A 16,136-nucleotide genomic window follows, 5' to 3' on the forward strand; every position below is an offset into this window, starting at 1 on the left:
TGCCGGCCGGTAAAGCCTATGAAGAGAATATAGAACTTGGCTGATTGAGCTATCTCATGGACATTGGCTGTCTATTATAGTGACACGTGAGGGATGCAGGGTTACCCCACTACACTACTGTTCATGCTCCATAGATATAGATAGTGTGATGGTGTACAGATTGCTTTATTCCGCAGTTTGTATTCCTGTGAGGACAATGATAAAGTCCTTGGATCTACGCTGGGGTAATAGTCCGGTGCAGTGCGGAATCTGTATCTTCCATTTGGGATGCGACCGAGGTATCCTGGAACCAGTGTATGAAATACAATAATGAAGGCCCATGTAATCTTTCCTTTTCAAAGCCGAAGCTCACGAGTTCGAGTTATCAGCGCATGACCACGCAGAAGAACCAGGAGTTGCCTTGCTAGAAGCAATAATATTGACAACGGATCCGTAAGTTCCTGCAACCATTAAGAAAGACCCCGAAACGATGACTAGCATGCTCCAAGATGCAAGCAGTATCCATTTGAGGGTTGGTTGCTCCCGGCCAGTTTTCCAATTATCATATAGCCACATGCAGCCCATTGGCTGGAATGACATGAAAGTTCCCAGCAGGGCGCCGATGAGGGAAACCAGATCGCCAAAGATGGGGATAGCACTGGCAATGATGTAGGATGAAATTGTAGTGGCCAAAGTGCAGCTCAACCATGTTGCCCAATGTTTGAAAGAGTTGGCCGTGAGATGCTCGGACCCTCGTAATACGCGGACAAAGATATATTTGCTTGAAAACTATACTTGATCAAAAAGGAAGAAGTCGAGATTCACCATTGGGGTCACTCACATGAAGGACAATCACCGTGCTGACTACCAGGCCAGGAAGGGCGATGCCATATGCGACCTTCTTGATCAATGTACCGGCAGATCCAAGGGCTGGTGATGCAACGTATGAGCCACAATAGTAATAAATGACGATACCAATCGAGACGTAGATTGAAGTTACAGCAGACTGGCAGATAAGTAGGGATCTTGTGTAAAACTTCGGATTACGCATCTCGGCCGCAATCGGAAAGAATCCTAATTGGCAATTATTAGCACACGGAAGGTTGATATTGGAATATGGCATTGCCTTTGGCCAATGGCCTCGTCACTCAATCTGCTCCGAGGAAAAAAAAGGGATAGGGCAGACTGACCAGGAGTACCGGAGTACGCAAAGACGATGGAGGAGACTGCTGTAATGGCCTGGGTGAACGATGGATGGCCAACAAGCTTGTAGTCCGATACCCAGGGCCCGTCGCCCTTGGGCGCTGTTGGAGGCCGTTCCTGGAGACCGACTGCGATCGTGGCCATCATAACTAGTGATCCTTGAGTATGTACTTGAAAGCAGGCCATTACAAGGAACCCACTAACCAGCAGTGAAAACCGACCCTACTCCAACCCACGCCGTCCATTTGATTTTCCCCAGGGTGCGGATGCTGGCCATGCTGAATGAAGCGATTGCAGAGACCGCAACGAAGACAGCAGTGCATGTCCCGTGAGCTGAGACTGCGTTCAGCCCAATCGATGTACTCAAGAGTCCAGAACCAGAACAGAAAATCCAGTCTGACAGGTATAGGTTAGAATAAACGCTGAAACCAGGCTTCCTTCAAGACCCACAGATGCAAACTCCGATACCCAGGACCTCGCGGCCTACTCGGCCGAAAATCAATTCCCCTGCATCGTCGATGGCGTACACCTCCGGATGCTTTAACTTGAAAGTGCCGATAACGTAGTTAGACCAGGTGGTGATGGTTGCAATCGCAAGCAGGCATATAATGCCTGGGATTAGCCCCAGTGAATCAAGGACGTGGGGAATGGAAAGAACCCCAAGGCCAAACTGGGTCTTCATCATGAGAGCCACGGTTCCTAGCCATCCAACCTATCGATCATTAGATATTTGAGTACGAGTTGCATACAGCGTACTTACATTTCGGTAATTCGGCCCTGCTTCAGTGATCTCGCCAAAGACTGCATCTTGTGTTATGGGAGGAGCATCCAGAGGTCTCGACGACTTTTCCGTCAAATCCGCTTTGGGATCATTAAGCTCCGACATGGTATATCGTTTGAAGAAGGTTTGTTGCCTAGAATATGTGAATGGGGATAAATGGGCTTCTGGTAGACATTGTGATATGGGATAGGAAAAGATAAATCTCTTGGTACTGAAACACTGGTGGAGGCCTTATATACGATTCAGGAACCTTATTCGTGCTTAGGATTCTCCGGTAACACCGGAAAGACATACCCTTAGTAGATCGATAGTTATCATTGGGTGGTGTGAATAGCAAATGAGATGATGACCTTCATATCTCCCAGCTCGACCATACATGTACATGGCAACTATGGTAAGAGCGCAGAAAAGTAATCGATTGCCAATTCAAAAGCAACACGCATTGGGAACTTGAGCCCGTGAGCTTGTCCCTAAGCATAGGGCAGAAGATGTCAAGTTGTTTTCCAAGAGCCAGCGAGCCACAGAGACTATGCGAGGGGAATCTGGGGTTACTACCAGGGGCAGCAGGTCTGATACCCCATGCCGTTGCCGAGACACGGCATCCCCCAGATGAACCGGGGAAGATCCACAAGTTGACTTGCTCCAAAACTCGTCTCGAATGTGGTTGGCCTGTCTCCGTCTATGTGGGGTGAGTGGGACTTCGCGCTACGGCCTTTATATCCGATGCCAGGTGGGAATTCCGTTGACAAGACTCGAAACCTTCCTCAATTGTAAGCCTCTCCCCCTCCCCAGAGTCCCAGACCTTAGGCGTGGATTCATTCGATTGGGCCCGAGAACCTGTGCCGCTGACGGCATGAAGAAGTTCGCCCCCCGGTCTTTGACAGTTATCGCCGGCATCGGGATGCGTACGAGGTACTAGTTCGGAGACACCTGCCTCGACAGTAATCGGCCGGGTGGATTAACTACAGGAAGCTATTCGTATTGTCTCACAAACATCATATCGCCAATCTGCGAAGTTTTTCTCATCAGTCTGCCCGCTAATATCCCCGCATTTGGGTCTCCGTACTCACCAGCCATCGCCGCTCCACTCCATCCGCGCCCCCACGCGAGCCAACATCCTCCTCAATCCATAGCCCTTCTTCTCGAAGCTGACGGTTCCTTAAGGCAAGATGCCTCCCAGAGATGCTGCGGAAAGACGCTCGTTAAGAGCAAGTAAGCGTGTGACTAGAGCGTACGTCCTCCCCAGGCCCAGGAAGCTATATGCTAATGACAACTTGAACGAGCGAACAGTTGCAGAAGATGCCGTGACCAAAAGATTAGATGCACTGGCTCCCACCCATGCGACCAGTGTAGCAAACGGAATTCAGCCTGTCATTTCGAGAGCCTGTCGGAAACGGTTCTGGTCACACGAAGGTGGGTGAAGCCATCTGCTATCATCCGCCTCCAAATCTAATGGCCCCAATCGAGACAGATATATTAATAGCCTCCACGACCGACTAGCTACGTTGCAGCATAGAGTGAACCAACCGGCGGCTTTGGAGTCGACCTCTAAACAGCCTACCATCGTCCCATGTGAGTGTCATTTTAAGCGGGTCGATCCTTGACTTGACACGAGGCCACTAATGCGTTCTCTAGGTGATAACGCAACATCATTGCTATCATCAGCCGAGAGCGAAGACCAAGGCCTGCACTTCAGACATGCTACTACAACGACATCCAGAAGCCAAGGTGGGGTGGAAGTCAAGGCGCCTCTGACAAATCCACTAGCTTTTCACATCACAGACTGGGTCCCAGGCCCTATGGGAAGACCGGGTGAGCCTTTCAACTTGCGTCGCAAAGCATAAGTGTCTTTTCTGACTAGTATAATAGTTTTCATGGGCACGTCATCTAGTTGGGCCTTCGCTCGGCGAGTGTTGGGGATGACCCACGAGAAACTGACAGGGTCGTCGTTGTTTCCCGATCCAAGCAGTTTGCTTTTTGACGATCATGTTTACGATCTCAAGTGGGATGGAAACAAAGCCAACTATCCCCAGGACCTTTTTGATGTCTCGAACCTTCCAACACCGGAACACGCCAAGTATCTTATCAGTTCAGTCAAGTTTCACTGCGGACAGCTTTTCTATCTATTTGACGAGGACCGTTTCATGGAGCAGTTTGCAGCATTCCAGCGAAATCCAGCGAAAGAAGCTCGGTCTTCACCTTTGTGGTTTTGTCACTATCTTCTGATTCTTGCGTTCGGAAAAATATTCGTGGTTCAATCAACCAGATCGCGGGTCCCTGTCGGCGCAGAACACTTCATCCAGGCCATGCAATGCATGCCGGACTTTAACTTCTTTGACGGCGATCCGATTGAGATGATCCAGGTCATGTGTTGTGCTGCATTATATCTGCAGTCCATCCACAGTCGTGGCCCGGCCCATCGCATGGTAAGAATGAAGCTCCGTTGTTCGATTGACTCCGATGGTGATAGTCTTAGATTGGTAGTGCGCTTCGTCATGCACTCGGATATGGCATGTATACTGAAATGCATGGGATCTGTCTTAATCAAGACTATGTGCAGCGGAGCAGCCTTGTGTGGTGGACTTGCTACGTCCTCGAACGCCGGATGTCGTCTCTTTTAGGCGTGCCCATGGGAATTTCAGAAGAGAGCATCAGTGCTTCATTTCCTTCGATTTCCACACATATCCAAGGCTCGAATGTCCTAGAGATGCAAGTTATGTTATGCCAAATCCTGGCAAAAGTGGACCTGAGTGGGTTCTCACTACCTTTGACGCGTTTGTTTGCTAACCAAAGGTTAGCTGTATATGGCAGCGAAGGAAAGCTCGACAGTCGCTATCTCAGCGCTACCCAGTCTGTTCTCCGAGACATTGCCCATGTCACCGAACAATTGAATAACTCATTCAACCTATATACCAATGGCTCGATGAGTGGTACTTCGCGAATATCGGCACATTTGTACATTTTTCAGCATCAGGTATGACATCTGCAAAGTAATGGCTATGAACCTTGCTCACCACTATATGTAGTGTATCATTCTCACGACAAGGCCCCTTTTGTATATATTTCTTCAATCGAAATTGGGCTTATCTGACCCCGCGTTGATGGACTGGCTTCAAGCTGGGACTGTGAAGGCTCTCCTTCACATCTGTGTGGAATCCTCCCAACAGGTTCTAAGAATCCTGTCAAACCTACTAGAACAAGGCATCTTGGGTAGGCCGTCTATCTTCTCTCATATATAAAATGGTCCTCACTGACTATGAGCTTTTTAAGAAACCTTTCTGCCTTTCGACATGGATGCGGCATCTACAGCAACGATCTCCCTGTTGCTGGCGGCTGCAATTGATCCATCCCTGCTGCGAGATCACTCACCTTGGTCACAACGTGCGTACGCCATTTTGGATGACATGAGCGCCCGCGGCAACCTTTCTGCCAGGTTAATCCGGTCGGAGTTGAAGCAATTAGATAGTGAACTTGCTCAGCTGGCGATGAAGGGGAATATGGCAACGGTCGTTTCTGCACACGCCCCTCGTGAATCGAGAGAGAGGGACAGTCCGGTACCCATGGTTCCTGTGGTCGAATCGGGTGAGCATAGCCATTCACTGGGGTTGAAATCCGCAGAAAGCTTTGAGCAACATTACGAGCTCCGGCCAGATCAGTTGATGGAGCTGGCCAACTCCTTAGACCTTAATAGTCTGACTTGGCCGTTTCCCTCCGTTGATGATCTGCCCGACCTGGATATCTGACAATATAATAAGTGTAGAAAGTGGACTAGAAACATTGTATCCCATTCCTTCTCATTTCAATTCAACTTATATCACTAAGTTTCTTCCCCCTTATTCTTCGTAGCGTTCGTAGAGTCCCCATGGTTGTGACCCTTGTTGTGGAACATCCACTAAGCTGAACCAGCCATCGTTCTCCTTCGCTTCTCATTCTGTATGCTCTAGTGACCGTAGTGTACGACCCCTCATTTTCACCCTGCGGTAATACTCCGATATCTCAATTCTGGTCACCGGGGTTGACACTAGGAGACCGTCCGCATTTGCTCCGATATGGAGTCAGTAGAACTAGTAATACTACGGACGATGCTCCGCCATCTAATCAAAGTAGCGGATCGGAGGAAAAGGCCGTAGGGTTATCAGATGCTTGGCGCAGCCCGCCCAGCCAGCCAAAGCCTTTCCACGTATGTATTGGCTCGTGTTTTAACCAGGGACGTGCTCACGCTTTGATGCGCCACCGGCAGCTAAGACCGAGAATGTGGGGACTAGATCTGCCGGGGCTGAAGGCCGGGTGAGGAGGTAGCTTGAATCCAACCCAGCGTCGTCGGATCAGATTGTCCAGTGACCGAGTCGAGCTCGTCGTCTCTCCAATATCTGACATCGTGGACTACACACGAAGCGGATCATCTCCGATGCCTATCATGAAGGAGGGGTAGTAAACTACCAAGTACTGTAGGACGCAAAAAGGTATATATATGCCTTGTACTGACGACCCCCTATGCTACTACTCATTCAACTCTCAGCGTTCCAACCTTCTTCTCTTTCGCCTCCTTCTCAATTTCCCGACAAAACAATCATGGAACGATACGATGTCGCCGTTGTCGGCCTTGGTGCCCTCGGAAGCGGAGCAGCATACCAAGCAGCCGTCAAGGGAGCCAAAGTCATCGGTTTCGAGCAATTTGAGTTGGGCCATGTCCGCGGAGCCTCCCATGATACATCTCGCATCGTCAGAACCTCATACGGCAACCCTGAATTTGTTGCACTGGCCCGGTCCGCGTACAAAGACTGGGCCGACTTGGAAAGACGGTCAGGGCTGACCCTGTTGGATATAACTGGCGGCGTTGTCTTCCTTCCTAGAGGCGGACCAACCCCCTCCAGCGACTTTACAAGGAGCCTCGACGCCAACGGTGTTCCTTACGAGCTTCTTGATTCCAAGGAAGTCAACCGCCGTTGGCCCGGGTTTAACATCCCCGATGGGATCGACGCCGTGTACACGGCCGATACGGGCATCGTGCATGCTTCCAAAGCCGTCACAACCATGCAATACCAAGCGCGCGCCAATGGGGCTGTCCTGCGAGAGAAGACGCGAGTGGACCGCCTGATCCCAGACGGTAACGGAGTGGTCATCGAAACGTCCAAGGGACGAGTCCGCGCGGGGAAAGTGATCCTCGCGGCCGACGCATGGATCAACAAGCTTCTTGCACCCCTGGGAGCCGAGATCCCCCTTACCGTCATGCAGGAGCAGATCACCTACTTCAAGCCGGCGGACCCAGCTCTTTACGAGCCAGCGCGGTTCCCCGTGTGGATCTGGGGAGGCGAGAAATGGTTCTACGGGTTCCCGACCTACGGCGAGCCAACCATCAAGGCAGGCCAGGACGCCCAGATGAATATCATGGACCCCGATCATCGTACCTTTGTTCCCTCGCCCGAGGCCTTCAAGACTCTCAAGGATCACATGGATACTATCATCCCCGGCCATGGCCAGGACCTGCGCACCGTCACCTGTCAGTATTCGATCACGCCGGATCGCCAGTTCATTATCGGCCCGATTCAAAAGAACCCCAACATCATCGTCGCGCTGGGTAACGGACACGCGTTCAAATTCGCTCCTGCGATCGGCCGCGTGGTGGCGGAGCTCGCCATTGACGGAAAGACGACTGACGATATCTCGAAATTTCCTGTGCCGACTCCGGCTGGCTCCAGCAAACTATAGTTGAATGGTGGTGTATGTTCCTGGATAGTGGAAGAGATGGTTGATGTGTTTGCAATGGCCTTTCAAGGCAGCCTCCTGGTTTTTTTCTTTTTTTTTTTTTAGCTATGTAGATAATATAAAATCTGTTTTTCTCACGCCTCCATCTATTCTCGTAACACACAGTGCCAAAGAAGAAGATAGAAGCATATTGAGTCACAGAAGGCGCGCAGTAGCTCAGGGCGGAATCAATGGTAAATAATGAGCATACGTATTTAGGGGCTTTGATAAAGCCTAATAGTGGATAATAGGGAAGAGATATTTAGCTTGCTACTTATTTATCAGACCTAAGTTGAACTCCTATAGTAATTTAAAGATATACGTAGAACTGCCATGCCTTTTGACACACCCGTATTCATCATACAAAGAATCAATCGGCTCTAAGAATATCCACCAATGCAGAGATAGATACAATGGGTCGTTATACATCGCTGGCTTGTGTAGACGTGACTATGCGTTCTAGGACATGCGCAACAGGCATTAAAGGCTAGGCGTTCGATTAGATATATAGCTGTCTCCGAGTACCATACCAAAGTCCACCGTGATAATTAAACACACAAATCGTCAATTTTCCGTGAACAAATCTACCAAAGTACTCTTGTCCACATCATATAGCATTTGCTCGATCTTTGCACTAGCGGAACTTCCCCATCAATTATTTCCTGCAGGCCAGTCACAAGATCCACTTCCTCTGGCGACCGTGTCCAAGGGTCATTGCGGCCTGCCGTGAATTTATGTATGAAGAAGAGCGCCAAGCAGGCCGGAATGCCGTATAAGCAGACAGAAAGGTGCTTGTGTCCCACTGACCTTTCAAAAAGACTTGGAGCCCACTGAGGAGCATCAGGATGAAGAAATGGATGCTAGACATCCACGCGAAGTAAGGCTGTGTGCGAGATCGATAGGGCAAGTCGGTGACTCCCTGGTGTCTGTGGCCATCCGGAACATAACGTAGATAATGCAGACACAGACCCAGCTTTCATAGCCACCGGTGTTGTTAAGGTTGGCAAGCCATGTGAAGACGGTTAGACCACGGTTGGAGCACATCAGGTTCGAGAGTGGTGTCCACAGGGCAGTTGCTGCGGTAGCCAGGTACATAGGACATGTCCTTACCGTCCTCGGGGGAAACCACGGTAACAGGGAATACGGCGGCAGGGTAGTCAAGCAGGTTCCATGTCGATGTATATGGCCAGCAACAAGTACACTCATGTGGAGGTGCTGCGCCGGGATACGCGGGGCCAAGAACGACGTCTGCTTCTCTGCCATCCTCACTGCCAGTGTTGGCCCAGTGTCGGGCGTATTCAGCTCGGCACTTGTCGCGTTGGCAGCAGATCTAAGTTGGGAATTAGTTGGGAGATTGTTAGAGAAGCGGGAGGGGAGGGGGTGAATGAGCTCATCCGTTTGCTCACTCTCACGCACCTCCCATAGCTCGGACAGATCTCGGCTTCTGACATTGGGTTGCTCTTTTGTGATACAGTTTGTCAGTGGCAGCACCGGTTCCTGGACTTCGGCGAGCACGTTCATTACATCTTCACCGCCGTCGGGGAAAAACAAGCCGCTGGTGATGCCTCAGGCTCTGTCATGGTCCAGAGAAATCTAGTCAACAGCTTCTATCCCGGCATTTTGGCATGCTGAAGCTACCTACCGGAGAGCGCGAAGAACCGGGGGATGGGGCGTGGCCATCTCGTCTGACATTTGGATACCAATCTTGAGAGGGTGCCCGAAGGTGTAATGGGTCCAGGGTTGGGGGATGACTAAGGGGTCCTTTCGCCAGGGCTTCGCATCGAGAACGACCTTCATTAGAAGTTCGAGGGCCTCACGGTCGGCGGCCAAAGGCCCGTTCACACCATGGATAGTGTCACTTCCCGCCATGGGTGCCCTAGATTCTACGCCGGGGAATCGATTCGTCGTGAGCCTTTCATACTGTTAGCATCTAGATACCGTCCACTCACTTCACCCTTTGAGGCTTACTTGAACCCATATATCCCGTTCAAAGCCACCGGAACACAGATGCTCCCACCTATATCCCCGCCAATACCCTGTGCGAGTCAGAGTTAGCTCAGAGCGTCCCTAATATCAGCTTTGGGCCTATATGGCTGCTTACGAAAACACTCCCTCTCATACCGATCAATGCACCCTCGCCCCCGCTGCTACCACCGGATGTATATTCCCGGTTGTAAGGATTCGTTGTCCGGCCATAGACAGTGCTGTTTGTCTCGAGCTGCATAACCGACTGGGGAAGCGTGGTCCGTGCATCGAAGATGCATCCAGCATCTAAAAGAATATTATACAAATGAAAGTCTGACGTGTATGCATCCCCAACCCAAACAACATTAGCGACGTTGCATACTTCCCCCGCTCCCTACATCCCCTAGTTCTCCTTGATCGAGATTGGGAATCCATGCAGCGGGCCCAGAAAGTCTGGTAGCGAGTCTAGGTAGCGGGCTCGAGCAAATCGCTTCGTCCCACATGAGCTCTGTGATGCAATTCGTCTTTCTGGTTCGTTAGTTGAATGCGCGCTGGCAAATGATGGGAAATAAAAAGAAACTGTCGCGAATTTGGCTGGGGAGGCAACACTACCACTGCCCTTCGCATAAATGCGCGAATGAGCTCTTCCGAGGATATTTCACGGCTTTTCAAGTGCTCCACGAGTTCTACTACTACGGCGAAATCCTTCGGTCAGGTGTAATTCTCTCTCTGTAAGCCGAGAACGCGCTTGTAGCGCTGGGGATTGGGCCTGCTCTGTCTGGCTGAAGGCCGGGATGGAGGACGTTGCTACGTCCAAGGATTCATCCCTGGTAGCAACCGCCGGCTGAGCGATCTGGCGCCACATTGGAGGTCGAATTGTGATGAGATTGAGTTTTGGTTTTTGTGCGATATGCAGAACGAGTTTTGTTTGGTGCCCATCAAGCACAGAACGAGTGAAATGGTTATGTTATAAACGCGAGGTAATTGATTTTGTCCGTCAGCAAACTTGAGCAGCCTCCAGCGGCGTAGGCCAACATTAGGGTTGGCGATTTGGGGCAAGTCATGCCGAAACGGCGGCTGAGGCTGACGGGAGAAGGATTCGGAGAGCCCTGAATCTAATCAATCCTGATAGAGAACTACCGACTTGGATCTCGGCAGAAGTGTCCTTAATCGATACAAGAAGTCTATGGCCAAGAATAGAAGTGTTCGATGACTTGGATTGTGCCTGTTTCACCACTCTCACAGACTTCCACCAAGATATATCTTTGTCCTCAATATCCTGTACACTCATAGGGGCAATTTCTGTATCCCGCCGACACTTGTAGTATGTTATGAGATTGAGACTGAGAAGTGAGTTTGTTTGTTCCTCACGATTGCCCTACCTGGCAGTTACTAGTCTACAGATCAGACATCGATTTCGTCTCTTCCGCACGCGTGAGGCATCGTGCAAGTTTGAGAGGGGACATTTCCCAATACCAGGGGAATATGGAAATAAAACCGTCATTGATCTTTTATGTAGTAATCCGAATTTCTTGCTAAGAATGAACCGGTAATACTCACGGTACCCACTGACTCGAGTGACCCATATACATAAAAGAGAGCCATCTCCGACCCCGCCTGGTTCATGACTCAACCGAGGTTCTTTTGGAGACTTCCGTGCGTGGATGGCGGCGCATCGCGACGGCGAGCGGACCTGGCAGGGATGTGTTCCCGCTAGAGAGGCCTCTTTGTGGATGTGGGGGGGCGTAGGGCACTAGTGCGTGGCTAGCAGTTAGGGCTTACGGGCCCCCAGGCACTTGGACCAGGGCGATGCGGTTTGACTCGCATCCGAATGTCTACTCAATCTATTCCATCGACCTGATTTGATATTGCCCGAGATTACTCAAATTAGTGTCGACCGCAGTGCCTCAACCACCCCTGTACAAGCTGAGTCGTAAGGTTACATCCAAGAATTAGCCTCCATAATTATCAGACTACCAATGGTATCAATCAACCATCTCTTTGTACTCGTCCTCAGCTGCAACACTGGATGAGAAGGGAAAGAGGGGAATGGGCTATTATACAGTCCGACAAGGGGTAATCGGGTAGTATAAAATGTGCTGCACATTGGCCATCATCCGCACCAATTCTTCGGCTCAGACAGTCTACCCTGAACAGTTCCTTGCTCCTCCCTTTCTTCTTCCTCTTCATACATAATGGCCGAGATCGTTGCCGACCTGACCATCGCTGTCAATGCAGCCCTGTCCAAGCTCTCTCCCACCGATGATATCCCGGACCCGGCGCGGCTCCAGCTCCTCGAGGCATTGGACAAACTGCGTGGGGTCGTCGAGCCCCCTGTCCAGTCGCTTCTGAATATCTGCTGGGCGGTAAGATAAGCCCCCGGGGTGGTCTGCAGAGAGGTCTTTATCGAGGGAATCTTTCGCTGACCCAAAGCCCCTCCGTGGGTTTGTCGCAGGCTCATCCCCTGGTCGCCATCCGAACTGCGATTGGGATGGGAATCTTCGATGCATTTGCTGATGCTGGAGGTACTGAGTTGACTCTCGACGACTTAAACGAAAAGACCAAGGGCGACAAGGACCTGCTAGGTAAGAGACCTTTCTGGTTCGAAATAACTGGTAACGACCCCGGAGCCCGTTGGATTGATAAAATCGGCCTTTCTTCGCTTTACAGTCCGGATCATGCGGCTCCTGAGCGCCAATCGCCTCTTCACCGAAATCGGAGTGGACAAATATCAGCCCCAGCCTTTAGCGCTGGGATTCGCGGCCGGCGCTCCCAGTGAGGTGATCAAAAACTTGTAAGTGATTCCTAGTCCTCGTCTTTTCTTTTTTTTGCCGGGGAAGCTTTTCGAGTACGTGAAAGAAATAGCGGGTGTGGCTAACTGTTTTGATGGCCATTCGACTAGCCACATGGTCTTGCGGGCCACAGCGTACACACACGAATTCTTGGAAGCCAGAGGCTACCAGAGCCCAGATGACGCCTACGACACCCCCTTCCAGCGGGCGTACGGCACCAAACTACACCACTTTGAGTGGCTGGCGCAGCACCCGGACGAGCAGCATGCCTTCAACACGGTGATGGAGACTGGGAACCGGACAGTGGAGGGTGAGCAGTGGTACGACTTCTACCCCTGGGAGGAGCGACTGGCTAGTGAGGCAGACCGCGTGCTCCTGGTTGACATCGGCGGAGGCAAGGGTCACGACCTCGCGCGCTTCAAGGAGAAGAAGAATCCCGCCGGCCGCCTGATCTTGCAGGACCTGTCCGAGGTCATCCAGGATATCCAAGCCCCACTCGCCCAGGGCATCGAGGCCCAAGGCTACAGTATGTTCGACCCGCAGCCTGTCCGAGGCGCCAAGGCCTACTATATGCGCACCGTGTTGCACGACTGGCCCGACAAGCAGGCCCTGCAAGCCCTGCAGCGCATCCGGGAGGCGATGGCCGACGATTCGGTGCTGTTGATCAACGAGAATAGCGTGCCCGAGACCGGCGTTCCCCGCTTCAATGCCAGCGTCGACCTCATCATGATGACCATGTTCTCCTCTCTGGAGCGCACAGAAAAGCAATGGCTGAGTCTTCTGGAGCGCGCCCAATTCCAGGTCATCAAGGTATGGCGGGCGGATAACCAGGGGGTGGGATCTAATGCTTTGTTTGAGGCTGTTCCTGTTTAGATCGGTAGTTCTATGGTGCAAAACTACGGGCACTCTTTTCTTCCCTTCTTCACTTGTTGCAGTCGGAAAAATCAATCACTTTTCAAGATAATTCGCTCACCTTTTCTTAATAACTCTCTCGTCTATCAGTAATAATTCGCCCCTATCTTGGTATCAACATACACCCTTCATCTCTTCTTGTACCCAGAACGGTTCCTTAGCTGCTTCAGCAAAAGAGTCATTATAATTTATATATCGGTTAAAACCCCGGAGATATCGCTGGGCTTGATATATGCCCTTGTTTGCCCGGGTTATTGTTCGCGTCTGGGAGTTGCTACCAACTGTGTTCTTGCTTGGGACTCTCGCTCCTTTCTTATTGTAGATTGAAAGTAGAGAGTCTGCGCTCCTGGGTTCAGGGACGTACTTGGAGACCTCGTTTTCAGGGGGGTACATTTCCAAGTATTATGATACGTGGGACCAGCAAAGTCCACAGTGATGATCATGGAGAGTTACGCTGTACAGAGTACTAATTCCACAATTCTGTCATGTCCAAAATTGCTGCCATTGGCAGTACAGCACCCGATGAAACTAGTTCCTATCGACTAGATGTTGGCTGCAAACAGAATATGTGGAATAATTTCTTTAAATATGTGGTAAGTTGTCAACAACGTTCAGTGTTACCCCCTGCATCTTTACTAGGAAATGCACAGTTCTGCCATTTCCCTAAACATCTTGCTGCAGGATACAAGCTTACAGCAAGATAAGCGTCTGCTGAACAGTTAATACCATGAGACAGAGTAGTATTAAGATTCGGTCCATTCGCGGATTGAAATGGGATATCAATGCATCCACTGATATTCCTTGCTGTGCTAGAACATACTTTTTCCATGCATGTATTGTGACTGAATATGTTTAGAGGGGATGCTGCGAGAGTATAGACCGAGTTGGTAAGGAGGAGAGCAGGGAGCTTTTGGATCAAAGGGTTAGCCAATGGGTCTTTATTTACCTCTGGAAGAGAGAGGGAAACAGAGGGCATACCTTGAAGTTCACCATGTATACACCACCCTGAAGGCAGGCAGCCTTGGGGCTTCATCAGCTGGCGCGGCTGAACCTGGAGACCCATTAGTACTCCGAGTATGGCTCCCCTACTCCGTACTATGGAGAAGTGAAAATCATCAAATCAATAGCCCGCAGAGATTGGGAAAGATCGACGGATCCACTTGGTCTTGGCCGATGCAGAACCCCCACACTGTCCTCTGTCCGGGCGATCAGTTGAAGCCTCTCCCCAGATCATCGACTCAAACTACTGGGGACTCAGAAGACTCTGATGGAAGCGTGTACGGTGGGTGCTCATGGAGATTTATCCATCGGAGGTATGTGCTTGACCCCCAGCTCAGCTAATAGATCATCATGCGCTATTGGGCCCCGCTCGTCTTCGATCGCAATAGCTGTCGAACTATCGGTTGAAGCAGATTGTATTTAGGGTCCTCTCCACGTCAAGATCTGAACCACGTAGTATATTAACTCAAATAGTCTTATATTAAATCGGGCTTGTTTTCCGTTTTTTCCAGTACGTTATTCACTTGTTAATTACTTGTATTAATATAGATTTGTATTTTCTGTTTTGTTTATCTCTTTCTTCTGTTTTTCGATGTTTTATTGGATAACTACGGTACCATCAATTTATATTAGGGTATATCTGTCTTCTCTGTTTCTGTTCTTTTAATACTGCTTATGCGACAGATCTTAGGTTTTTAGACCCAGAAAATGTGGATTCTTTTCATTCTGGTCTGGTAATATTTTTATAATAACTAAAGATTCTCTGGTCTGCCAGCTTGTTCTGTCCCTACATGGTGGATATTGAGATAAAAGAGACTGAGATTGACGAATGGCGTATTGATCAGATTTGTGTCGCTCTTACTCTGGACAATAAAGCAGCAAGAGAATATTAAGATTATCAATAGGAATTCTTGTTGGCGCTAGGCAATTAAGCTTCAAGATTCTAGAGAGTGGAACAGTCAAGAGACGAAGAATGAATCTGTGTTCAGCAAGCTCTACTACCATCCCGTCGCGCGAGCCCATGGTGGCGCTGCTCACCTACTAGAACCAGAAGGGCAGGTCCATTCAGAGAGGCCAGGGCTCGAGCGACCCGATACACTTCGGCCATCGCGATAGCATTATGCAGGACGTGGCAAGCGATTGTGAATTGGCGGGTCACATCCTTCGGGCCTACGGAAGTCACTCGCAAGTGTAAGTAAGCTAAGAGAATTGTGAACTAAATGATATCAGGATATAACGCCGGTATATCGAATATGAGCCCTGGTGTCAAACGGGAAAGTGCCGTTGGAAGTCATGAGCTAGTGTGGGGATTGTGCCTTGAGACGTAATGATATTGTTCAAGATGGGTTGAATAACTACATAATGCTCTTAACTAAAATCTCTGCCAGATTTTCTTCACGGGTCATGATTCTCGAAGCGGTGTGACGTTCTTGCATTACGAGTGAGATAACGTTGCAGATCAGCTCCACCAAGGGCCGTCTACGGAGGACTTAAGTTGAACCGGAGAAATATGGCAATTTTGATTTGTTGATGCTCTCAGTTAAATATGCAGTCTCTTGTCATCCAGACCGTTCTGGAGTGCTTCCTGGCGATCTGCATCCCCACGAGCCTATCGCACATAGCCACGAACTGCGACGGATGATGTATCACATCAATGCCCACTAACTTACATGTCAAGACGCCCTAATGCAAGGTATAACCTAAGGTACACCACATGACCTCCTGGATCTATGTATGAAACTTCCATGATTTGCTAAGAT

The 16,136-nt window shown here is 50.0% G+C and overlaps 5 protein-coding genes across 5 annotated transcripts; 3 read left to right on the top strand and 2 right to left on the bottom strand.

Annotated features, from left to right (window-relative positions):
* Positions 1 to 348: 348 nt before the first annotated feature.
* Positions 349 to 2,068, bottom strand: ABOM_005014 (amino acid transporter; the record flags this gene model as incomplete). The annotated part of the gene is made up of 6 exons (XM_022532143.1): positions 349 to 768; positions 821 to 1,053; positions 1,170 to 1,331; positions 1,387 to 1,578; positions 1,633 to 1,894; positions 1,943 to 2,068. The coding sequence occupies 6 exons, from the start codon at positions 2,066 to 2,068 to the stop codon at positions 349 to 351; spliced, it is 1,395 nt and encodes a 464-aa protein (XP_022390599.1).
* A 1,064-nt stretch (positions 2,069 to 3,132) lies between these two features.
* Positions 3,133 to 5,706, top strand: ABOM_005015 (fungal specific transcription factor domain-containing protein; the record flags this gene model as incomplete). Its single annotated transcript, XM_022532144.1, has 8 exons — positions 3,133 to 3,376; positions 3,464 to 3,535; positions 3,599 to 3,775; positions 3,833 to 4,389; positions 4,440 to 4,713; positions 4,762 to 4,937; positions 4,990 to 5,173; positions 5,234 to 5,706. 8 exons carry the CDS (start codon positions 3,133 to 3,135, stop codon positions 5,704 to 5,706), a joined length of 2,157 nt encoding a protein of 718 aa, XP_022390568.1.
* An 829-nt stretch (positions 5,707 to 6,535) lies between these two features.
* On the top strand, positions 6,536 to 7,672 carry ABOM_005016 (uncharacterized protein; the record flags this gene model as incomplete). The annotated part of the gene is made up of 1 exon (XM_022532145.1): positions 6,536 to 7,672. One exon carries the CDS (start codon positions 6,536 to 6,538, stop codon positions 7,670 to 7,672), a length of 1,137 nt encoding a protein of 378 aa, XP_022390567.1.
* Positions 7,673 to 8,702: 1,030 nt separating this feature from the next.
* Positions 8,703 to 9,932, bottom strand: ABOM_005017 (uncharacterized protein; the record flags this gene model as incomplete). Its single annotated transcript, XM_022532146.1, has 5 exons — positions 8,703 to 9,038; positions 9,125 to 9,263; positions 9,351 to 9,620; positions 9,677 to 9,744; positions 9,810 to 9,932. 5 exons carry the CDS (start codon positions 9,930 to 9,932, stop codon positions 8,703 to 8,705), a joined length of 936 nt encoding a protein of 311 aa, XP_022390566.1.
* A 1,936-nt stretch (positions 9,933 to 11,868) lies between these two features.
* Positions 11,869 to 13,338, top strand: ABOM_005018 (O-methyltransferase; the record flags this gene model as incomplete). The annotated part of the gene is made up of 4 exons (XM_022532147.1): positions 11,869 to 12,039; positions 12,129 to 12,288; positions 12,344 to 12,467; positions 12,576 to 13,338. The coding sequence occupies 4 exons, from the start codon at positions 11,869 to 11,871 to the stop codon at positions 13,336 to 13,338; spliced, it is 1,218 nt and encodes a 405-aa protein (XP_022390562.1).
* Positions 13,339 to 16,136: the final 2,798 nt, after the last annotated feature.

The sequence above is a fragment of the Aspergillus bombycis genome (assembly GCF_001792695.1).
Source record: "Aspergillus bombycis strain NRRL26010 chromosome Unknown contig00028, whole genome shotgun sequence".
Classification (NCBI taxonomy): domain Eukaryota; kingdom Fungi; phylum Ascomycota; class Eurotiomycetes; order Eurotiales; family Aspergillaceae; genus Aspergillus; species Aspergillus bombycis.